At 45.8% G+C, this 25,414-nt stretch overlaps 1 protein-coding gene across 1 annotated transcript in view; it reads left to right on the top strand.

The window, feature by feature from the left end:
• The first annotated feature begins 765 nt into the window (after positions 1-765).
• The window catches only part of samd13 (sterile alpha motif domain containing 13), a 71,888-nt gene continuing 47,239 nt past the window's right edge, over positions 766-25,414 (top strand). Inside the window, exons 1-2 of the mRNA XM_072273290.1 lie at positions 766-1,128; positions 1,265-1,722. Coding sequence (XP_072129391.1) covers positions 1,267-1,722 — 456 coding nt within the window. The 5' untranslated portion in view covers positions 766-1,128; positions 1,265-1,266. The remainder of the gene's footprint in view (positions 1,129-1,264; positions 1,723-25,414) is intronic.

The following is a 25,414-nucleotide window of genomic DNA, read 5'->3' as shown; positions in this document are numbered from 1 at the left end:
TGATCGTGTGCGGGCGTGCGTGTGTATATGCAAGTGTGGGGTGTTGGTATGCGGATTATTAAGACACAGGAGTGTGGTGTATCGAGGGCGTGGTGATTGTGTCAGAGTACACGAGTATCAGGGCTGGTGTGTGAGTGTGCAAGATCAGACGTGCGTGTGTGTGAATATAAGTATGAGCGCGCAAGATCAGACGAGCGTTTGAGTGTGGAAAAGCAGATTGTATGGACGCGAGTGTATGAAATGAGCGCGCGCGATTGTGACGACGCGGGAGAGTGTTGATTAAGTGTGCAAGACCGTGTGCGTGGATTTCGGCGTGTGAACGTGTGTGTAGGGAAGTTGGTGTGTGTGAACGCGCGCCTCTGAGTGTGTGTGGGAATGAGAATTGCGAGTGGTACCATTGTGCGAATGTGTGCGTGTAAGTTATGGGTGAGTATGTGTTTAAGTGCGTGTTTGTGTAAGTATGCGCTCGTGTGTTTGTGAGATTATGTGAGTGCACTGATCAATATGTGTGCGCTGGGTTTTGTGAGTGAGTACGCGTGTGTTTGAATGGGCTATGTTTTATGGCTTTGTGTGTAAGTGTGCGCCGGCCTTTGTGTGAGTGTGAGTCTGCGTGTGAGTGTGCACTGGGTTTTGTATGTGCGTGTGAGTGTGCGCGCCGGCTTTGTGTGTGTGTTGGAGCGTGTGCACCGGGCTTTGTGTGCGTGTTTGCACGGGGCTTTGTGTGTCGGTGTGTGCGCGCCGGGCTTTGTGTGTGAGTGTGAGTGCGCGTGAGCACACACCGCTGTCGGGACCCCGCGCCGTCCGATCATTCTCCGCAAACAGACCTTCCTCAGCGAGTCCGTCCGCACCTTATGCGGGGACATTTGTTTCTGCTAAGTTTTATTCTGCGGCCGCATTGCAAAACCCAGGCGCAGTTACCAGCGCCGGGCGCTCTTTTCCCAGACATGGGCGCAGTTGGTTGCAATGAAGGATTCTTTTGCCAGGAGAGCCGGTTTGGAATTTTCTCCGCTTTCGGCCGAAGATTTTGCCTAGTGCGCTAGACGGGGGTCGGATACGCAGGCGTACAACTCATCTTCCGCCTTTCTTTATTTTTTTGAGACAGTTATTTTTGAAGAAGAAGAAAAAAAGGCAAAAATTATAACCCATTCATTTGATTCTTTTTTAATTCGAGAAGCGGCAGATTTATAAATAGATGCCTGCGTGTCTTTTTGTTTAAAGTTGTGTGTAATTACCTTTTTTTTTTGCTTTTCTTCTCTTGCTGTAGGAATGGAGATTAAATACAAAGAGTGGATTCTGGAAACCATCGACTCTTTGCGGTCCCGCAAAGCCCGGCCCGATGTGGAGCGGATTTGCCGGATGATCGAGCGCAGGCACGGGCTCTCGCCGGCCGAGACGGAGCAGCAACTGGACAAGCTAGTGCGGGCCGAGCTGGTGGTCAAAGTGGCGTACAAGGGATCCAACAGTTACCGCAACGCTGCCAAGTGGTACAAGAGCAAAGCGAGGAAGGGGCCGGAGAGCGGCGGCGGGCTCCCGCAGCAACCCCCGGACACGGGTCGACGGGCGCTGGCCAGCCGGAAAGTCGGCAACGGGAGGCTGCAGCTCGCCCTGAAGCGGGAGCTGAGCCGCGGCAGGCTCCCGCACGCCGGCTCCCCGCAGCCGCAAGTCAGGGCGGACGGTACAAAAGTCTCAAGCGCGTCCTGCCGGGCTTTTCCCACGAACAAGGTCGGTGAAATTATTTATTTCCCTTCCCGTGTGCATGCCCCTGCGCGCGTATTGTATTTATTTCCAAAGCCACCCTACACACACATACAGCTGCATTTCTTTCTCCGCCACTCTTCTCTCTCCCCCCTCCTCTCTGTACATTGCAGCCTAGTGACCCATGCCCCCGGCGCTGAGGCGGCAGCCAGATTTTAAGCGGGGGGGGGGGGGGGAACGGCAATTCTGCACTCGCGGGGCTCCGGATCTGTTATTTCTACTAGAAAGAAGGTGCATATTTGCATTGCATTCAGACCAGTTGCAATAATAACATAGGCACCACGGGTACGCAAATTTTCCCGTGTCCGGCGTAGCCTTGGGAAAGGGAGGGAGGGACGGGGTGCGTGTTGGCTCGCAACCTGGACCACACGTTTGTCTTCTTAGCGCCCTATTAGCATGCAGATAAACTATCCATCATATTATAAAACTTTTTTTTGAGGGGTGTTTGGAGGGACAGGTTGACTAAACTTAAATACAATTGTATTAAGAGATAGCAAACGGTGTCCTTGCACAGGAAACACCACCTTCGAAGCACGGTGGTCTCCTTTCACTAGCTTTAAGCCCCCCACCCTCTTACTAATTGAGTTCCATTACTACCTAGAGCTTCGTAACTACATCTCCCAGAAACGCTTGCGTACCGGGTTTCTGATATTGCGGGACCATTGAAGATTCAAATATGCATTGAATTGGGTGCAGCCGGCTAATTTATATAACTCTAGGTTAGCGGTTTGTAGATTTATTTTCAACGGGAATGCCTCGGGGTTGTTGTTCTGTTTTATATTTGCAACCAAACGTCACCCGGGCAGTGGGAATACGTTTGAAGCCGTTGCTGTTGCGGTCTCGCCGCCTGCGGCGCTGGGCAGGCTGGGAGTTGTCGTCCTCGGTGACGCCCGCGCCGTTGCGCCGAACGGGGATTGGACTACAACTCCCACGCTGCAGTGCGCCCGCACAGGTGCTCTTGATTGACGGCTGGCTTGGCGTGAGGAGCGAGAGGAAAGACCGGAGAAAGATCTGTGGCAGTGGGAGAAGGTAGGTATGAGGAGACGGAGGTAGAGGGGCTCCCTGGTAGCGTGGAAGCCGCTACTTCAGTGCAATTCTGTGCATCATAAAAATTGTGCTCGCGTTTTTATAGGTTGCAATTATAGGTCAAAGTTTGTTTAAATCTAATATTTTAACAAGATAACTAACAGTAATTGGGCAGACGCTTCTGCATTGCATCAAATTCTGACATCCAGGTCATGCATAGGTTGCGAAATATTACAGACAGACAAGGCCTAGGAGCGGGAGTTGTATTTTTGCTGTATTTTGTGTTGTGTGTACCTGCTTCTAGCATTAACTGCTGTCAGTCTTGTCTTAAACCCATGTTCCTTCTGTGTTCTTTACCTGTCAAGTTCCAATTGTTTCTTGTTGAATGCCTGTGGACCATCTGAAGTTCTTGGATGCACGATGCAGAACCTGGCACTGCATTTTCCATCCATAATATTGCCCTTAAAGGTTGGATAAGTCAGTGTTTTGTGATGCAGATATATTCTGCACAACCTACGTTTCTAGTGTAGATGTTTGTTTGTTATGTGTGTGTCTCATGATCTGAGCATGGTCTTTCCAGGACCATGATTGTTCTTGGCAAAGGTTTCTACACAAGTGGTTTGCCAGTTGCCTCCTTCTGGGTAGTGACTTTACAAGACGGGTGACCCCAGCCATTATCAATACTCTTCAGAGGTTGTCTGCCTGGTGTCAGTGGTCGCATAACCAGGACTTGTGACGTGTACCAGCCGCTCATACGACCATCCGCCGCCCACTCCCATGGCTTCACATGACCCTGATTGGGGGTGTTGCTAGGCAGGTGCTACACCTTGCCCAAGGGTGACCTGCAGGCTAGCGGAGAGAAGGGGCATTTCAAATCTCTTTGGGTAGAGAGCTACCTCCACCCCGTCACCGCATCTAGTGTTGATGAGCCCCTGTTATTCCAAAATGGAAGAACCACTCTCCCCTGCTTTTTTGTGAATAATTTTTTAATTTTTTAATTTATTTAGAGATACAACGCAGAATAAGTCCTTCTGGCCCTTCGAGCTGCGCCAAGTAGCAACCCCTGATTTAACTGTAATCATGGGGCAATTTATAATGACAAATTAACCTACTCACTGGTCTGTCTTTGGACTGTGAGAGGAAACTGGAGCACCCGGAGGAAACCCACGCATTCCACAGGGAAGACATATAGAGATTCCTTACAGATACCGTGGGGACTGAACTTCAAACTTCACTCTGAGCTGTAAGATTGTGGTAGCTGCCATGCTGCCGTGGGTTGCTGTGGGATGTTGAAATATAGAGAGACTCTTTGCACTTACTGAGACTGACTCATCTCTCCAGTCAGTGTTGTGAAAGAAAGCATGGATAATTTTAAACTTCCCCGTGGTGTGGGAGTTGTCAGACATCCAGGGCATTTTGAAATGATTTCTCTTCACAGTTCTATTTTTCTGGTCCTGGATATCACTGGAAGAGTTCAGCTCTGCTGGTGCATTGTTACAGAGTTGCACGTATGAAGTATGGTAGTGAGGTCACTCAAGTTGAGTGTGATGATCTCCTTAGTGGAAAATGCCTGTGCGTGACTTTGTTCAACACTGGGGGGGGGGTCTGATGCACAGGCAGCCACCACAAGACCCTTGACAGGTCAGGATCAGGGTCCAGTGACATGGAATGCAAGACAACTAGGAACTCTTCATTGCTTCAGCCTTCAGCCACCTTCACTGCCATTGTATTGTGTCTTCATCTTCCACCAGCTTCACCATTGAGGTCTTGGTTAGATCGCTCTTTGTCTGGAATTCCAACCCCCCCCCCCCCAACCTTATTACGATGGATAACCCTACCATGAGTTAAATTCTAGATGGCTAAACTCCAGATGGTATTCCTATCGAGATCTCAGGAACTCACAAGACTCTTCACCTAGACATTTTGAGGGGCCTAGAACAGAAGAGCAAGAATGTAATGCTGAAGCTTTATAAGGCATTGGTCAGATGACGTTTGGAGTATTGTGAGCAGTTTTGGGCCCCTTATTGAAGAAATGATGTGCTGGCATTGGTGAGAGCCCAAAGGAGGTTCACGAGAGTGATTCCGGGGTGAGGAATGTGTGATGGCTCTGGGCCTTTACTTGCTGGAATGTAGAAGAATGATGGGAGATCGTATTGAAAGGCCTAGATGGAGTGGATGTGGAGAGGATGTTTCCTACAGTCGAGAGTCTAGGACCAGAGAGTACAGCCTCAGAATAGAAGGATGTCCACTAAGGTCAGAGATGAGGAGGAATTTCTTTAGCCAGAGGGTGGTGAATCTGTGGAATTTATTGCTATGGGTGGCTGTGGAGGCCAAGTCATTGAATATATTCAGAGTTTGATAGGTTCTTGCTTAGTCAAGGTGTCAAAGGTTACAGGGAGAAGACAGGAGAATGGTGGATCAGACTTGATGGGCTGAATGGCCCAATTCTGCTCCTATGTCTTATGGGCAAGGTGACAATACCTGTAAACTCAGTTATATGGTCGTAGAGGAGTACAGTATGAAAACAGCCCTTTGGCCCAGCTTGCCCATGCCAGCCAACACCCATTTCAGCTAACCTGTTTAGTGAGCTTGGCAAAGTTCGGAAACAGTGTAAACAATATCCATCTTTCCTTGAACCATTCAAGAAATTTCAGAATCAGGTTTATTATCACTGACATACAGTATGTTGTGAAATTTGTTCTGTGGTAGCAGTACAGTGAAATACAAGTTACAATAACTAATACTGTATATAACCATGGATTCCCTTCATTTATTTGGGATATTATGCTGCTCAATTGGGACAGGAGACTGTTGCTGACGTTCCGAGTTAGCTTCAATTGCATGCACTTTGTGTGGCTATTAGACACTACACTGTGCTTTGAGCGAACAATTTTTAGATAGTGTCTGTTGCGTGTATTTGTGTTCAGAAACTATTTGTCACAATAGTTGGCAAGAAATGAGCAGTAAGACAATACAAAACTGTTCTACTCATTGTGATTTCAACTACTGAACCTCGGAGATGCCAGAAATGACCGGGAGTGAAAATGAAACAATTTCACTACTTCAACAGATTAGGACCTATGAAGAATTTGAAGGTTTCGACAATCGCCTTGAATGTTACAATAAAAATGAAGGTTTGAAGGATGCAATTGTTGAAAGCATTGTATGAAGGCAGTCCATCTTCTGCACCAGGTGTCTGTGCTGGTTTTGTTCATTTCCTGTCAAACAAGAGAACGTGGCAGTGTACACGGGATAATTTCCTCTGTTGATAACTATTAGGAACTAATACAGTTCTACAGTAGTAGTATTAATAGTGTTCTAATTTGTTCTGTATTTTATTTAAATACATAATTTATTGCTCAGTTAAACAGTATCTTGCCTTTAACAATTAGAAACATAGAAAACCTACAGCACAATACAGGCCCTTCGGCCCACAGTGCTGTGCTGAACATGTACTTACTTTAGAAAATACCTAGAGTTGCCCATAACCCTCTATTTTTCTGAGCTCCATGTACCTATCCAGGAGCCCCTTAAAAGACCCTATTGTTTCTGTATTCCCATGAAGCTTTGGCTAATTGTGACATTCACTTAATTGGACCAAAATGTACTGGTCCTGAAGTGTCCCAACTAATTGGAATCCACTGTGAATAAAAAATAAATTTAGTGCAAAAAGAGTGAAGGAGTGAGATAGTGTTCATGGTTCAATGTGCATTCAGAAATCTGATGGTGGAAGGGAAGAAGCTGTTCCTGAGACATTGAGTGTGTGTCTTCAGGCTCCTGTACCACCACCTTGATGGTAGCAATGAGAAGAGGACATGTCCTGAGTGATGGGGGTCCTTCATGATAGAGGCCATGTTCTTAAGGCAGTAATTTTTGAAGATGCCCGTGATGTTGGGGAGGTTAATGCCCGTGATGGGGCTGACTCAGTTTACGACTCTCTGCAGCTTTTTCTGGTCCTGGTCAGTGACCCCTCCATACCAGATGGTGATGCATCCAATCAGAATGCTGTCCATGGTACGACTGTAGAAACTTGCTGGTATCTTTGGGACAAACCAAACTGCACAATGTTCTGTTTCATGCAAAGAGCAATGATGCTCTTTCACTTTGGCTTTTTATATTTGCAGTTGCTTACTTGGCCAGTGAAGTACAGTTTCACAGAGCTATACGACATGGAGAAGCCCCTTATCTGCCCTAATCCTACCTGCCTTCATTATTTCCATATCCCTCAGTGTTAGTCAACTACCTATCATAGTCACAGAGCACTACAGCACAGATACAGGCCCTTCAGCCCATCTAGTCCCTACCAGCCTGGTCTTCTCCCCAGACACGTTTACCTACTCTGAGACTGTATCTTTCCAAACCCATCCGTATTTATGTGCTTATCCAGACTTATCTTAAATGTTACAATTGAACCCATATCTACCATTTCTGCTGGCAACTTCTGAATGAAGAAGTGCCTCCTCAGGTACCCCTTAAATATTTCACTTTTCACCTGTGACCTCTAGTTCTGGTCTCACCCACCCGCTGTGGAAAAAGCCTGTTTGCACTAACCCTACCTGTACCCCTCAGAATTTTCTATACCTCTATCAAATCACCCCTCAATCTGTTATGCTCCAAGTCCTAACCGATTTAACCTTTCCTTATATCACAGGTCCTCCACTCCCAGTAACATCCTTGTAAGTTTTCAGTCTTATGGATATCTTTTCCTGTAGTTAAATTCAGAGTAAATTTATTATCGAGGTACATATATGTCACCATGTGCAACCATGAGGTTCATTGGCTTGCTGGCATACTTAGTAAAACAATAGCTGTAGCAGAATCAGTGAGATACCACACTCATCAGGGCTGACAACCAGTGTGCAAACGGCAACAAACTGCAAATACAAAAGGAAAAAAGGAGCAGCAGTAATAATAAATAAGCAATAAATATTGAGAACATGAGACCAAGAGACCTTAAAGGTGAGTCCATAGGTTGTAGGAACAGTTCAGCGATGGAGTGAGTGAAGTTATCCCCTCCTGATTCAAGGGGCTGATGGTTGAGGGATAATAGCTGTTTCTGAACCTGCTGGTGTGAGTCTGGAGACTTTTGTACCTTCTTCCTGATGGCAGCAGTGAGAAGTGAGCATGTCCTGGGTGGCGGGAGGCCCTGATGATGGGTGCTGGTTTCCTATGACAACACTCCACGTAGATGTGCTCAATGTGGGGAGGGCTCTACCCGTGATGAACTGGGCTGTACCCACTACTTTTTAGTAGGATTTTCCATTCAAAGGCATCGTTGTTTCCCGACATGCTGTGATGCAGCCAGTCAGCATGCTGTCCACTGCATCTACAGAAGTTTATAGCAGATCTATAGAATTGCATAAAGAACCAGAATCTCCACAACCCAAACTGCAAACAATACTCCAAACTTTGGCCTCATCAACATCTTGTACAACTTCAACATAATATACCATTCCCTGTACTCAGCTCTTTGATTTGTGGTCAATTAAAAGCTTTCTTTATAACTCCCTCCACCAGTGATGCTGCTTTCAAGAACTCATTTACCTGTATTCCCTATTCCCTTTGTTCTATTGCATTCCTCAGTGCCCTGCCGTTCACCGTGTAAATCCTACCCTGGTTTGTCCTCCCAAAGTGCAACACCTCACACTTGTCTGCATTAAATTCCATCTCCCATTTTCCAGCCCATGTTTCCAGCTGGTCCAGATCCCACTGCCAGCTTTGATAGTCTTCCTCGCTGTCCACTGCACCCCCAATCTTGGTGCCTGTTTGCACAATTTGTCTTTCTTTGTACATCGGTTGTTTGTTAGGTTTTGCATTGTTTTCTTTATTTTCTTCTGAATGCTCACGAGAAAATGAATTTTGGAGCAGTATATGGCAATGTATATGTACTTTGATAATAAATTTACTTTGAACTTTGAAGTATGCTGATGCAGTTTTCACATTATCATTCAAATTATTATGTTCAGTGCCTCTTAAATTGGGTGGTGGGGGGGGAGATGCGTCTCTACCAAAGGAGATGGAAGGTGCTTCTTCCCTCTGCTAGTCTGCAGGTCACCTTTGGGCGAGGTGTAGCACCTGCTTAGCCCCCCTGATCAGGGTCACGTGAAGCCTTGGGAGCAGGTGGTGGATATCTCAGGTCCTGGTTATGTGACCACTGACGCCAGGCAATCTCTGAAGAGTATTGATAATGGCTGTGGTCAATCCACCTTGTAAAGACACTGCCCAGAAGGCAATGGCAAACCCCTTCTGCAGAAAGGTTTGCCAAGACCGATCATGGTCAGGAGACCACAGTCACCTACGTTGTACAACGTGGCCCAGAATGATAATGCCTCTAAAATGTTGTTCCTGTTCCTGCTTCCGCCATCACTTCTGGCAGCTCATTCTAACTATTCCGTGTGGAAATATTTATCCCCGAGATTCCCTTTAAACCTCCTCCCCTTAGAACCACGTCCTTTAGTTTTAGACCACCCTCCCAGGGGAAGCAGGCTGTAACCGTCTCCTCTATTTATGCCTCTAGAGCAGGGGTTCCCAAACTTTTTTTATACCATGGGTACCCCTTCTTTAATAGAATATAGAACGGTACAATACAGGGCCAGTCCCCTCTGTCCACAATGCTGTGCCGAGCCAATTAAATTAGTAATCAAATGGCCAACTTAACTAATCCCTTCTGCCTGCACGATGTCCCCATCCTTCCGTTTTCCTCACATTCATGTGCCCAGCTAAGCATCTCTTAAAAGTCTGTAATGTATCTGTCTCTACCACCACCCCAGGCAGCACATTCCAGGCCCCCACCATATCTGTGTTTTTTTAAAAAAAATTAAACAAACAAACAGGTCCTTCACATCTCCTGAAATTACCTCCTCACCTCAAATGCATGCCCTCCGGTATTAGACATTTCAGCCGTGGGAGAAAGATGCTGCCTGTCTATGCCTCTCATAACCTTCTAAATCTCTACTAGATCTCCCTTAGCCTCTGCTGCTTCAGAGAAGGTCGACCCATTCTATTCCGTCCAGCCTCTCCTGATAACTGAAACCGTCCTGCCCAGTGGGGGAAGTGTCTGATTATTTGAACTGCCGTAAGGTGATGAGCTCTCTCTGGGACGATGCTCCACCCCATCAGGGAGAGAAGGTGCTGTCATAAAACACGGAACAGCACAGTACAGGCCCTTCAGCCCTGTTATTTTGTGCTGACCCTTTACCTGCTGGCTACTGAAACAAAATCTTTACGCTGCCTTAAAAGATTCTTCCCCTGGGCGGTTAATCTGATCAACCATTCTGGTTATCTCCTCCACCCCCTCTATGTAATGCCCCCATCACTGCACTGTAAACAATTTAAACCACTCATTATGATACTGTTTATACTGTAAATACATGCTAGTATTTATTCTCATTTCACTTTCACTTCCAATGTGTTTTTGTATCATTTTTTAATTGTTTTTTGTTGCATGTCTCATCCTGACCAGCACACCACAGCAAGTTCCTAATCTATGTAATTGTGTATGGGGAATGAAGTTGATCCTTGATCTTTAACCTGCTCTGAGGACAAGCTAATCCTTCCTCCCACGTGCGAGGCCTCTGTCAGTCAGGGTCGATAATGGATGCTGCATCCCAGCTGTCTGGATACACAAGCCAGGGCAGTACAATATGGACTGCAAGCTGTTCCCCATGTAGCAAGCTCTCCTTCTCCACGCGTCCGATGAATCCAAGGGAACGACAGTTTGGCACCAGCAGCATTGTTGGGAGTTGCCAGTCTGTGTGTACTCAAAGCAGGATTGGCTTAAGGGACACCAGCTCTGGATTTTTCCCTCGGGGTTTAGTCCCCAAAGCCTTGCCCGTGAGTGGGTATAGCTGCAAGGCAGCAGAGGTTTGAGATCAGAGTTTTCCTTCTCAATGATGAGCTACCAACCACGGCTGACGAGCCCCATCAGCCCCGAGTGACTGGTTTTAAAGCGCCAGTAACCGGCATTTGCCCCTTCTCCTGTCGGTAGAAACGGTTTTGCCAGGCTTAGTAGCTAAACCACACATGAAGGCCAGGAGCTGGACGGGTTGTCAGAGGCTATTTGAGATGCATGCTTTTGGAACCATTTAATAAGTAGTAAGAGCTTGTCTCTTTTACCACCCCTGGCTACAACAGTCTTATGGAGCATCCTCCCACAACCCACTGTTTTTCTATCATGCAAGTGTCTACCTAATAATCACTTATGTGTCCATAATGTGCACAAACCTGGCAGCGCGTTCAATCATAAACCAACTCTGATTTATTTTAAGCTTGCAATCTTTGACATCACATCAAGAGCTGTCTTTATTCCACTGTAGTCGGACTCTTGGATAGGTCGGCATGATAAGATGGACTCTTGACCTCACAATCTACCTTGTTGTGGGGAGAAGGCAGGAGGATGGAGTTGAGAGGGAAACTAAGTCAGCCGTGATTGAATGGCAGTGTGGACTGGGCCAAATTGCCTAAGTCTGCTCCTGATTCTTGATGTCTGGGTGGGAGCTTATCTACTCATCCTAGTCCCAGCGGGTCACAGTAGAGTTGCAATCACCACGTCAGGTTGGCTGCGTACTATGACCGGGCATTGGGGCGCCACAGTAACGACACTATTACAGTGCGGGGTGTTCCAGAACTTGGAGCTCAGTTCTAGTGCTGTCTGTAAGGAGTTTGCACATTCTCCCTGTGACCGCGTGGGTTTCCTCTCAAGGTCCGAAGACGTGCCGGTCAGTAGGTTAATTGGTCAATGTAAATTGTCCTGTGATTAGGCCAGGGTTAAATAGATGGGTTGCTGGTCAGTGTTGCCCGTTGGATGGAAGGGCCTGGTTCACACTTTCGCTAAATAAAAATAAAAAGTCATACAGTCGGCCCTCCTTATCTGCGAGGGATTGGTTCCGAGACCCCTCACGGATACCAAAAAACGTGGATGCTCAAGTCCCTTATTCAACCTGTCTCAATGAAGTGGACCTTAGGACCCAGCGGAATCCCGGACCTTATTTAACCTGTCTCAGTGTGGTGGACATTAGGACCTGGCGGTGGAGCTCTGAATCTGCAGTGTTTCTGTTCACGAAAATAATCATGATCACGATTTAAAATAAAGTGGAAATAATAAAACGATCGGAAAGAGATGAAATGCCATCGGTCACTGGAAAAGCGTTAGGCTACAGTCGGTCAACGATTGGAACAATTTTAAACGATAAAATGAGAAAGGCCCTGCCCCGATTAAAGCTACAATTATCACTAAGCAACACAGTGGTTTAATTATTGGGTTTTGGGGTTTTGGGTTTTTGATCCTTCACATCAACCCGGCACGGATGGAGAGCGCACTCGGGAGCGGTCTGTCACTGGATCGAACTTGGGAATTTCCGTTCCCGAGCCTGGCATTGAAACATACGTTTCTTAAGTGTTTTATATGCATAGAAAGGTATAATATATACTATATACTAAGACAAACGTTTGACTAACTGACACTAAATAATATTGGATGTACCTGTTCCGATTTAGTAAGATAACTGATGTTTTTTTTTGATCCCGATCTACGATAACCTACGCACATCCTCCCCTGTACTTTAAATCATCTCTAGATTACTTATAATACGTAACACAATGTAAATGCCATGTAAAATAGTTGTTATACTGCATTGTTTGGGGAATAATGACAAGAAAAACAGGCCTGTACATGTTTGATCAACAGGTGCTGGAAGAGCGCTTCCGGGTTTTCTCGATTCACGATTGGTTGAATTTGCGCATGCGGAACCCGCGGATAAGGAGAGCCAACTGTATTTAAGGTAGAGAGGAGGGGCTTAAGGTTACAGGGAGAAAGGGGTTAAAAAGAATTCAGCCATGATCGAATGGCAGATCAGATTCTGGGCGGAATGGCCTCGTTCTGCTCCTATCTATTATGTTCTTATCTGATGGGTAACCTGGGGAAAATAAGATTGGTCTGGGTAGAATTAGAGTAAAATTGGAAGCTTCATGGTCAGCATAGACTCTTGGCTGAAGGGCTTGCTTTCTTGTCTGACTTGCCCGTCCTTCAATTGCATGCTTTCTCCATTGGCGCATTTATCCAGAAACACAGACTTGACAGGGTAAGAGAGAGTCGTGCATAATAATTTTGAATAAATCTGATTGATGCACGATTTAGCACTTTGCGGCTTGTCACTTTCTTCAAAACACAACAATTCTGGCTGGAAATTTTAACTATAAACACGGGATTCTGCAGACGCTGGAAATCCCAAGTAGTGCACACAAGATGCTGGAGGACCCCAGCAGGACATGCAGCGTCTATGGAGAGGAATAAATGAAGGGCCTTGGCCCAAAACATCGACTCATTATTCCACACCATGGAGACCGCCTGACCTGCTGAGTTCCTCAGCATTTTTGCATTTATCTACTACCCTTCTGAGATTACCAGTAAAACCTGCTCTCACCAGATATCGGCCTTCATTCCAGATGATAATCTTCCTCACTTCCGACTTAAACATAGATAATGCGACTACAGGTCATGGGTTAAGGGTGAGAGATGAAAAGTTTAAGAGGAACATGAGGGGAAACTTCACTCAGAGGGTGGTGAGAGTGTGGAATGACCTGCCAGCACACGTGGTGTGTGAGAGCTTGATTTCAACATTTAAGAGAAGCTTAGATCAGTACATAGGGGTATGAAGGGCTGTGATCCCAGGACAGGTGGATGGAAATAGGCAGTTAAATTGTTTGGCATAGACTAGATGGGCCAAAGGACCTTTTTCTGTGCTGTACTTTTCTATGACTCGAATTTCCTCAAACCCATAACATCTAGTTAAATGTTTCAGAGCAATCCCTCTTATTTATATGGTTTTGTATTTTCGCCAGGAGTTTCACTTGTGTTCTTGTCTGGAATGTAAAAAAGCAGAGAGATTTCCTTGGTGTCCTGCCAAGCATTACACCTGTGCCAGAGTCTGATATAGATTATGAAGACACGTAGTCCTCTTTTATTGTCATTTAGTAATGCATGCATTAAGAAATGATACATTATTTCCTCCAGTGTGATATCACAAAACACAGGACAAACCAAGGCTGAAAAAACTGGCAAAACCACATAATTATAACATATAGTTACAACAGTGCACAATACCATAACTTGATGAAGAAGTCCGTGAGCACAGTAAAGTTCAAAGTTTCTCAAATGTCCCACATCTCACACAGACGGGAGAAGGAAGAAAGACTCTCCCTGCCATGCCGACCACAATCCGACTCTGAGTCATCCGAAAACTTCAAGCTCTGATCAGCTCTCCGACACCGAGTACTGAGCGCCATCTCTGTCCGAGCGATTCGACCTCTTTCTCGGTCGCCAAAAGCAGGCAAAGCCGGGGATTTTGAGGCCTACCCTCCGAAAGATTCCCGGCCGCACAGTAACGACAGCAGCGAACGAGCATTTCAGAAATTTCTCCAGATGTTCCTCTGTGCTTTCCAGTCCATTCTCCATCAAATCAGAATTGTCCACGGCCCCTATTTAACAGATACAACATCGTTTTTCACCGGACAGCTGCGCATGGTTTCACGGTATGATCAGCCATGATCACAGTGAATGGCGGTGCTGGCTCGAGGGGTCGAATGGCCTACTCCTGCACCTATTGTCTATTGTTTTTTGTTGAATCTTGCTATGTGATATGCTGAGGCTTTATAAGTCATTGGTCAGACTGCCTTTGTAGTATTGTGAGCAGTTTTGGGGGCCTTGTTTAAGAAAGGATGTGCTGGAATTGGAGAGGCCCTAGAAGAGGTTCACGAGGGTAAAAGAGTTAATGTACGAGGAGCATTTGATGGCTTTGGGCCTGTCCTTGCTGGAGTTTAGAATGAAGAGGGATCTCATTGAAACCTATTGAATGTTGAAAGGCCTCGATAGAGTGAACGTGGAGAGGATGTTTCCTGTGGTGGGGGAGTCTCGAAGACCGGATGGCACCTCAGAATACAAGGACATCCCTTTAAAACAGAAATGAGGAGGTATTTCCTTAGCCAGAGGGTGATGAATCTCAAAACTCATTGCCATAGATGACCGTGGAGGCCAAGTCATTGGGTACATTTAAGGTGGAGGTTGATAGGTTCTCGATTAGTAAAGGCATCAAAGGTTACAGGGAGAAGGCAGGAGAATGGGGTTAAGTGGGATAATAAATCAGCCATGATGGAATGGTGGCAGCAAACTCGAAGGGACAAATGGCTGCTTTCTCTTATGATGAATTTATGATGGTGTCCTTGCTTTGCAGCTTGGTGTAACACATGGGCCTGCGAAAAATGAAGGTGTCTGTAACTATGTACTTGGTGCTGAAAAGATGTAATCATTTCAATAAATTTATCAATAGGTCAGTAGGTACATTTAATGTTAGAGAAATGTATACAATATACATCCTGAAATTCTTTTTCTTTGCAGACATCCATGAAAACTGAGGAGTGCCCCAAAGAATGAATGTTAAATGTTAGGACCCCAAAGCCCCCCCCCCCGCTCCCCCTCCCACACACAAGCAGCAGCAAGGCAATGACACGCACCCCCCCACAGCAAAAATGCGTCAGCACCCTCCTTCGAGCACTCAACCGTGCAGCAAAGCATCAATACCCCAAAAACTACTTGTTCACCCGGTAATTCGACACACCACAGGCTCTCTCTCTCCCCCTAATGAGAAAAAGAGATGTCCCCGGGGAAACATCACAAACAGCTCACTGATTTACGACGTTAAAAGCCTGTTGCATCGCTTTTTCCGAGCTCTGCACCCAGAGAGTTGGCACCAGAAAGGCGCATCTCTCCAGCCACACAACCCTCGGCGGCTAGCCTGCTGCTCCCAGTGTTCTGTGTTTTATCATATCTGCAGTATTAGAAAACGTGCAATTAAGGTGAGAAGGGGGTACGTTCAAAGGAGATTTGCGGAACAGGTGTTTTTTTTTAAACGCAGAGATACATAAAGTGTAAAAGAGAGGTGAGAGTGGATATCAGACCACTGGAAAACAATGCTGGAGAGGTAATAATGGGGGATAAGGAAATGGCAGGTGAACTGAATGCAACACACATCAAAGTTGCTGGAGAACGCAGCAGGCCAGGCAGCATCTCTAGGAAGAGGTACAGTCAACATTTCGGGCTGAGACCCTTCGTCAGGACTAACTGAGGTCTTGGCCCGAAACGTCGACTGTACCTCTTCCTAGAGATGCTGCTTGGCCTGCTGCGTTCCACCAGCAACTTTTATGTGTGTTGCTTGAAATTCCAGCATCTGCAGATTTTCTCGTGTTCCAGGTGGACTGGTATTTTGCATCAGTCTTCACTGTGGAAGACACTAGCAGTATGGTGGAAGTTCCAGGAATCAGGGGTCATGAAGTGTGTGAAGTTACCATAACTAGATAGAATGTTCTTGGGAAACTGAAAAGTCTGAAGGTAGATAAGTCACCTGGACCAAATAGTGTACACTCCAGAGTTCTGAAAGAGGTGGCTAAAGAGATTATAGAGGCATCAGTAATGATCTTTCAAGAATCACTAGATTCTGGAATGGTTCCGGAAAACTGGAAAATTGCAAATGTCACTCCACTCTTCAAAGAGGGAGAGAGGCAGAAGAAAGGAAACTATAGGCAGTTAGTCTGTCCTCAATGGTTGGGACAATGTTGGAGTTGATTATTAAGGATGAGGTCTCAGGGTACTTGGGGAGCACATGATAAAATAGGCCATAGTCAGTATGGGTTTCCTCACGGTAAAATCTTGTCTGACAAATCTTTTGGAATTCTTTGAAGAAATAATAAGCAGGATAGACGAAGGGAAACCGGTTGATGTTACGTGCTTGGATTTTCAGAAGGCCTTTGATAAGGTGCCACACATGAAATTGCTTAACGAGCTACAAGCCCATGGTATTACAGAAATATTCTAGCATGGATAAAGCAGTGGCTGATTGGCAGGAGGCGAAGAGTGGGAATAAAGGGAGCCTTTTCTGACTGACTGCCGGTTATTAGTGGTGCTCGACAGGGGTCTGTGTTGGGACCGATTCTTGTTATGTTATACGTCAGTGATTTGGATGATGGAACTGATGTTTTTCTTGCAAGGTTTGCAGATGATATGATAATAGGTGGAGGGGCAGGTAATTTTGGGGAAGTAGAGAGGCCACAGAAGGACTTAAGACAGTTTAGGAGAATGGAAAAAGAAATAGATGGAATACAGTGTTGGGAAGTGTATGGTTATGCACTTTGGCAGAAGAAATAAAAGGGTTGACTATTTTCTAAATGGAGGAAAAAAAAAGCAAAAAAACTGAGGCATAAAAGGTCTTGGGAGTCCTTGTGCAGAATTCCCCAAAGGTTAATTTGCAGGTTGAGTCAGTGATGAGGAAGGCAATGCAATGTTGGCATTAATTTCAAGAGGATGAGAATACAAAAGCAAGGATGTAGTGTTGAGACTTTATAAAGCATTGGTGAGGCCTCGTTTGAAGTATTATGAGCAGATTTGGGTCCCTTGTCTTAGGAAGGATGTGCTGAATCTGCAGAGGGTTCAAAGGAGGTTCACGGAAATGATTTCAGGGTCGAATGGCTTGTCATATGAAGAGCATTTGATGGCTCTGGGCCTGTATTCACTAGAATTCAAAAGAATGAAGGGTGACCGAATTAAAACATTTCAAATGGTGAAAGGCCTTGATAGAGTGGATGTGGAGGGGATGTTTCCTGTGGTGGAAGTTTAAAACCCTAGAACACAACCTCAGAACAGGAGGGAGTTTTTTAAGAATGGAGATGAGGAGGAATTTATTTAGCCAGACAGTGGTGAATCTGTGGAAATCTTTGCTACAGATAGCTGTTGAGGCCAACTTTGTGTTTAAGGCAAAGGTTGGTAGATTTTTGATTGGTCAGGGCATGAAGGGAATGGTCAGATTGGTTCAAACTGACAGGAAGATAACAGAAACTCAAATATCCACGCGTTGACAACAGCGGTGTGCGGAAGAGCTTCTCTGAGCACACAACACATCGAACCTTGAAGTGGATGGGTTCCAGCAGCAGGAGACCACAAACATACGCTGGGTGGTGAGTTTATCAGGTACAGGAGCTACCACACCATGGTTAGTGCGACACTATTACAGCTTGGGGCATCGGAGTTCAGAGTTCGGTTCCAGCGTCCTCTGTCGGCAGGTTTGTATGTTCCTATCCGTGAACACATAGGTTAAAGAGGGGTAACTTTGAAGGTATGAGACGTGAATTAGCTAAGATAGACTGGCAAATGACACTTAAAGGATTGATGGTGGATATGCAATGGCAAGCATTTAAAGGTTGCATGGATGAACTGCAACAAATGTTCATCCCAGTTTGGCAAAAGAATAAATCAAGGAAGGTAGTGCACCCATGGCTGACAAGAGAAATTAGGGATAGTATCAATTCCAAAGAAGAAGCATACAAATTAGCCAGAGAAAGTGGCTCACCTGAGGACTGGGAGAAATTCAGAGTTCAGCAGAGGAGGACAAAGGGCTTAATTAGGAAGGGGAAAAAAGATTATGAGAGAAAACTGGCAGGCAACATAAAAACGGACTGTAAAAGCTTTTATAGATATGTAAAAAGGAAAAGACTGGTAAAGACAAATGTAGGTCCCCTGCAGACAGAAACAGGTGAATTGATTATGGGGAGCAAGGACATGGCAGACCAATTGAATAATTACTTTGGTTCTGTCTTCACTAAGGAGGACATAAATAATCTTCCAGAAATAGTAGGGGACAGAGGGTCCAGTGAGATGGAGGAACTGAGCGAAATACATGTTAGTAGGGAAGTGGTGTTAGGTAAATTAAAGGGATTGAAGGCAGATAAATCCCCAGGGCCAGATGGTCTGCATCCCAGGGTGCTTAAGGAAGTAGCCCAAGAAATAGTGGATGCATTAGTGATAATTTTTCAAAACTCGTTAGATTCTGGACTAGTTCCTGAGGATTGGAGGGTGGCTAATGTAACTCCACTTTTTAAAAAAGGAGGGAGAGAGAAACCGGGGAATTATAGACCGGTTAGCCTAACGTCGGTGGTGGGGAAACTGCTGGAGTCAGTTATCAAGGATGTGATAACAGCACATTTGGAAAGCGGTGAAATGATCGGACAAAGTCAGCATGGATTTGTGAAAGGAAAATCATGTCTGACGAATCTCATAGAATTTTTTAAGGATGTAACTAGTAGAGTGGATAGGGGAGAACCAGTGGATGTGGTATATTTGGATTTTCAGAAGGCTTTTGACAAGGTCCCACACAGGAGATTAGTGTGCAAACTTAAAGCACACGGTATTGCAGGTAAGGTATTGGTGTGGGTGGAGAGTTGGTTAGCAGACAGGAAGCAAAGAGTGGGAATAAACGGGACCTTTTCAGAATGGCAGGCGGTGACTAGTGGGGTACCGCAAGGCTCAGTGCTGGGACCCCAGTTGTTTACAATATATATTAATGACTTGGATGAGGGAATTAAATGCAGCATCTCCAAGTTTGCGGATGACACGAAGCTGGGTGGCAGTGTTAGCTGTGAGGAGGATGCTAAGAGGATGCAGGGTGACTTGGATAGGTTGGGTGAGTGGGCAAATTCATGACAGATGCAATTTAATGTGGATAAATGTGAAGTTATCCACTTTGGTGGCAAAAATAGGAAAACAGATTATTATCTGAATGGTGGCCGATTAGGAAAAGGGGAGGTGCAACGAGACCTGGGTGTCATTATACACCAGTCATTGAAAGTGGGCATGCAGGTACAGCAGGCGGTGAAAAAGGCGAATGGTATGCTGGCATTTATAGCGAGAGGATTTGAGTACAGGAGCAGGGAGGTACTACTGCAGTTGTACAAGGCCTTGGTGAGACCACACCTGGAGTATTGTGTGCAGTTTTGGTCCTCTAATCTGAGGAAAGACACCCTTGCCATAGAGGGAGTACAGAGAAGATTCACCAGATTGATTCCTGGGATGGCAGGACTTTCATATGAAGAAAGATTGGATGAACTGGGCTTGTACTCGTTGGAATTTAGAAGATTGAGGGGGGATCTGATTGAAACGTATAAGATCCTAAAGGGATTGGACAGGCTAGATGCAGGAAGATTGTTCCCAATGTTGGGGAAGTCCAGAACGAGGGGTCACAGTTTGAGGATAGAGGGGAAGCCTTTTAGGACCGAGGTTAGGAAAAACTTCTTCACACAGAGAGTGGTGAATCTGTGGAATTCTCTGCCACAGGAAACAGTTGAGGCCAGTTCATTGGTTATACTTAAGAGGAAGTTAGATATGGCCCTTGTGGCTACGGGGATCAGGGGGTATGGAGGGAAGGCTGGGGCGGTGTTCTGAGTTGGATGATCAGCCATGATCATAATAAATGGCGGTGCAGGCTCGAAGGGCCGAATGGCCTACTCCTACACCTATTTTCTATGTTTCTATGTTTCTGTGTTTCCTCCGGGTGCTCCAGTTTCTTCCCATAGTTCAAAGATGTTGCGATTGATAGGGCAGTTTACAGTGACCAGTGATTGGGCTACGGTTAAATAGGTGCGTTGCCAGTTGGTGCAGTTCGAAGGTCTGGAAGGCCCTGTCGCACACCGTTAGTCTTGTGAGACCATGGATCTGTGCCTGGAAAGTCTTCACTCTCCAGGGCGCAGGCCTAGGCAAGGTTGTATGGAAGACCAGCAGTTGCCCATGCTGCAAGTCTCCCCTCTCCAGGACACCAATGTTGGTGGCTTTGTGGTAAAGTTTGCGATGATACGAAGATAAGTGGAGGGTTAGGTGGTGCTGAGGAAGCAATGCGATTGCAGCAGGACTTTATTGGAAGAATGGGCAGAATAGTGGCAGATGGAATACAGTGTTGGGAAATGTATGATGATGCATTTTGGTAAAAGGAACAATAGTGCAGACTATTATCTAAATGGGGAGAAGGTTCAAACATCAGAGGTGCAGAGGGACTTGGGAGTCCTCATGCAAGGCTCCCAGAAGGTCAATTTACAGGTTGAGTCTGTGGGAAAGAAGGCAAATGCAATGTTGGCATTTATTTCAAGGGGAATAGAATATAAAAGCAAAGAGATAATGCTGAGTCTTTATAAGACAGTAGTCAGACCGCACTTGGAGTATTGTCAACGGTTTTGGACCCTATGTCTGAGAAAGAATGTGTTGTCATTGGAGAGAGTCCAGAAGAGGTTCACAGGATGATTCTGGGAATGAAGGGGTTAACCTATGAGGAGTGTTTGGCAGTTTTGTGAGAATCCAAGAGCAGGCAAACCAAGCTAAGCGCAGTGACTGTCTGCAAATGTACAACTCAATGCTCCACGTATGGATCCTGCAATGCCTGTCTCTGTCCAAGGTCAGCAAGACATTAAAGACAGTGCAGGCCAAGTTCATGGGTATACTTAAAGTGGAAATTAATAGTTTTCTAATTGGTCAGGGCATCAAAGGGTATGGCAAGAAGACAGGTGTATGGAGTTGAGTGGGATCTGGGATCAGCCATGCTGGAATGGTGGAACAGACTTGATGGGCTGGATGGCCTAATTCTGCTCCTGTGTCTTATGGTCTTATGGATCTTCATCAAGAACTCAATGGACCATTGGAGGACAATGCTAGAAGTTAACTCAAAGCCAATAGCACAAGTGGCCATCAGCTGTGGAATACACCAGGGTGATGCACTATCCCCACAGCTGTTCTGCATAGGTGTGAACCCCCTCAGCTAGATCATCTCAAAGAGTGGATATGGGTACAGGTTCAAGAGTGGAGTGACCATCAGGATAGGATGCAAAACTGAGCTGAGAATTGGCAGATGGAGTTCAACCCAGATAATTGTGAGATGGTTCATTTTGGTAGGTCGAATATGATGGCAGGATAAAACTCTTGGCAGTGTGGAGGATCAGAGGGATCTTAGGGTCAGAGTCCATAAGACACCCAAAGCTGCTGTGCAGGTTGACTCTCTGGTTAAGAAGGCATACAGTGTATTGGCCATGGGATTGAGTTTAAGATTCGAGAGGTAATGTTACAGCTTAAAGAACCTTGGTCAGACCCCACTTGGAGTACTGTGCTCTGTTCTGGTCGCCTCACTACAGGAAGGGCGTGGAAACCATAGAAAGGGTGCAGAGGAGATTTACAAGGATGTTGCCTGGATTGGGGAGTATGCCTTATGAGAACAGGTTGAGTGAACTCGGCCATTTCTCCTTGGAGCGACGGAGGATGAAAGGTGACCTGATTAGATGTGTATAAGGCGATGAGAGGCATTGATCGTGTGGATAGTCAGAGGCTTTTTCCCAGGGCTGAAATGGTTGCCACAAGAGAACACAGGTTTAAGGTGCTGGGGAATGATACAGAGGAGATGTCAAGGGTAAGTTTTTTACGCAGAGAGTGGTGAGAGCTTGGAATGGGCTGCCAGTGACGGTGGTGGAGGCAGATACGATAAAGTCTTTTAAGACGGGTCCCCAACCTTTTTTGCACTGCGGACCGGTTTAATATTGACAATATTCTTGCGGACCGGCCGACCGGGGTGGTTGTTCAAATAGGGTGAAACTCACCTCAGCATGTCTTTTACAGTTAGGGGTGCCAACTTTCTCACTTCCAAATAAGGGACAAAAGTAGCAGTCAAATCGTGGGACACTTTACCTGGGAAAAGACTACCATGACCATGAAGCCTTGCGTGGGCGCCTGTGTGCGCATGCATGACGTGCGCATGTGATGTGCACATGTGTGTGCCGATTCCCCCCCCCACACACACACACACACACACAAGAATTGGTTTTGCCTTAATCTTCCGGACTACACTGTACATACATTATTTCTACTTTATATAGGCTGTGTATTTATCACATCATCCCTCCTTTTACTATATATATATGTTAGTGTTATTTATTTTTGGTTTTATGTGTTATTTGGTATGATTTGTTAGATTGTCTTTTGGGTCTGGGAACGCTTAAAAATTTTTCCGGTATAAATTAATGGTAATTGCTTCTTCGCTTTACTCCATTTCGGCACGAAAGGTTTCATAGGAACGCTCTACCTTAGCGGGGGAAATACGGGAGAAGGGCGGTCCTGTATGGGACAAATCAATTTAGCCCAATGTACGGGATGTCCCGGCAAATACGGGACAGTCGGCAACCCTATGTTCAAGTTCAACAGTGCGTGACAGGAAATGAGGAAAGGTGCAGCGGACTCGTATTGTTTCCTCGCGGCCCGGTTGCACATGCTTTGCGGCCTGGTACCGGTCCGTGGCCCGGTGGTTGGGGACCACTTTTTTAAGAGACTCCTGGGTAGGTACGTGGAGCTTAGAAAAATGGAGGGCTATAGGCAACGCTAGGTAATTTCTAAAGTAAGTATGTGTTGGACACAGCATTGTGGGGCGGAAGGTCTATATTGTGCTATAGGGTTTCTGTGTTCTGTGTACGGGACAGCTACAAATACGCGGGGATCCTGAAGGTGCATGGAAGCTGCAGAGGACACAAGGAAAGCTGCAACATCCAGGTATCTCCAAAGAGTGAGACAGGTCCTAAAAAGCAGCTGAATGGGAAGAACAAAATCAGAACCATTCGCTCTATCTGTCATCAGATTACCCAGCCACAGAAGCATGCTGGCCACGGAACGAACTTGAAGCCACTCACATCAAGACCCGGAAACTACCCAAAGTTCAATGTCGAGTGACTGTACACCCGCCGGAATAAAGGAGGACGGGAACTTGGAAGCGTCAAAGCCACAGTCCTGGGAGAAATGTGGAACATCCGTGAGTATGTCAGGAAGATGGCCCCTTAGGGTGACCTCCTAAGAGAATTCCTCAGACACAGGCATGGGACATGGAAATGGAAGTGGGTGAAGCAGAGCCAAACGACCCGAGGCCATGGCAGAACAAGCCACTGCACGGGATGTCCCTTCTTGAGGGATTCGCCAAAGGTTAATTTGCAGGTTGAGTCTGTGGTGAGGAAGGCAAATGCAGTGTTAGCATCCATTTCAAGAGGACTAGAGTGTAAATGCAAGGATGTTATGTTGAGACTTTATAAAGCACTATTGAGGCCTCACTTGGAGTATCGTGAGCAGTTTTGGGTCCTTAGAAGGGATGTGCTGAAACTGGAGGCGATATAAAGGAGGTTCACGAAAATATTCCAGGATTGAAAGGCTTGTCAGATGAAGAGCGCTTGATGGCTCTGGGCCTGTATTCACTAGAATTTGGAGTATGTGGGATGACCTAATTGAAACCTATTGAATGGTGAAAGGCCTTGATAGAGTGGATGTGGAGAGGATGTTTCCTATAGTGGGAGTGTCGAAGACCAGAGGACACAGCCTCAGAATAGAGGGGTATCCTTTTAGAACGGAGTTGAGGAATTTCTTCAGCCAGAGAGTGGTGAATCTGTGGAATTCTTTGCCACAGGCAGCTGTGGAGGCCAAATCTTTCTGTATATTTAAGACAGAGGTTGATAGATTCTTGATTGGTCAGGGCATGAAGGTATCTGGGGAGAAACTAGAAGATTAGGGCTGAGAGGAAAATTGGATCAGACGTGATGAAATGACAGTGCAGACTTGATGGGTGAAATGGCCTAGTTCTGCTTCTATATCTTACGGTCTTAAGTATAGCAACTACGAAGAATTTGATGGTATCCGCAATTATTTTGAAATATGCAACGAAAATGAAGATTTGGAGGGTGCAATCATTGATGGCACTGTATGAAGGCAGTGTATTATCTGTGCTGCACTGGCTTTGCTCATTTACAGTCAATCAAAAGAACACAGCAGGATGAATTCCAATGCCAATAACCGTTAGGAACTAATATAGAGTTTTATAGAACTCTAGTAGTATTTGTAGCATCCTTATTTGTTCTGTACTTCATTTATATAGGTAATTTAACCAATTTCCTCCAGGATCAATAAAGTATGACTATGACTGTGTAATTTGTTACTCAGCTAAACATAGTTGGTCTTTTTTATATTTTTTAAACTATTCTCATGAAACTTTGGGTAGCTGCTTAATTGGGCCAAAATGTACTGGGTCCTGTTGTGTCTCAATTTACTGGAATCCATTGTAATTTATTATGAATAAAGTTTTTTTTTTGAAATTATAAAAGCGTTACCAATTTGCGGAGTAGATGGGTGAGCCAGATACGGAGTCCTTGCCCACCACTGGCTGGTGCCAGGACCAGGTTTTGCAGAGCATCTCCAAGGAGGAACAATGCAGAGAGATGGGCAAGGGAAACCCAGATCTGGATTGTTGCCTTGGAGATGGATGGAGGCAAGGCCATGATGTGGCAGGAAATGGAATGGTTCAGCCTTCCCACTGTTTGGTTAGAGTAGCTTTCTGCGTTATCAGGTCAGCAGTAAAGGTCATTGGCTGCAGCCTACTATGATGCACATGTTCCCCAGCCTGCAAACTACCTTTCCCAACAGCTCCCTTCATGAAAGCACTACTGTTCGTTTATTTGTTCACTGCTGTGTGGTATGATGTGGGTAATCATGGTCTGTCCATGACCATGATTGTTCTTGGCAAATTTTTCTGGGCAGTGCCTTTACAAGATGGGTGACCCCAGCCATGATCAGTACTCCAGAGATTGTCTGCCTGGCGTCAGTGGTCACATAACTGGGACTTGTGATACACACCAGCTGCTCTTACGACCATCCACCACCTGTTCCCATGGCTTCATGTGACCCTGATTGGGGGGGCTAAGTAAATGCTACACCTTGCCCAAGGTGTATCCCTACCCTATCCCCCCCCCACCCAGG

Source organism: Mobula birostris, chromosome 12 (genome assembly GCF_030028105.1).
Source record: "Mobula birostris isolate sMobBir1 chromosome 12, sMobBir1.hap1, whole genome shotgun sequence".
NCBI classification, from domain to species: domain Eukaryota; kingdom Metazoa; phylum Chordata; class Chondrichthyes; order Myliobatiformes; family Myliobatidae; genus Mobula; species Mobula birostris.
The sequence above is the reverse complement of the archived record's forward strand: the minus strand, read 5'-3'. Positions and strand labels throughout refer to the sequence as shown.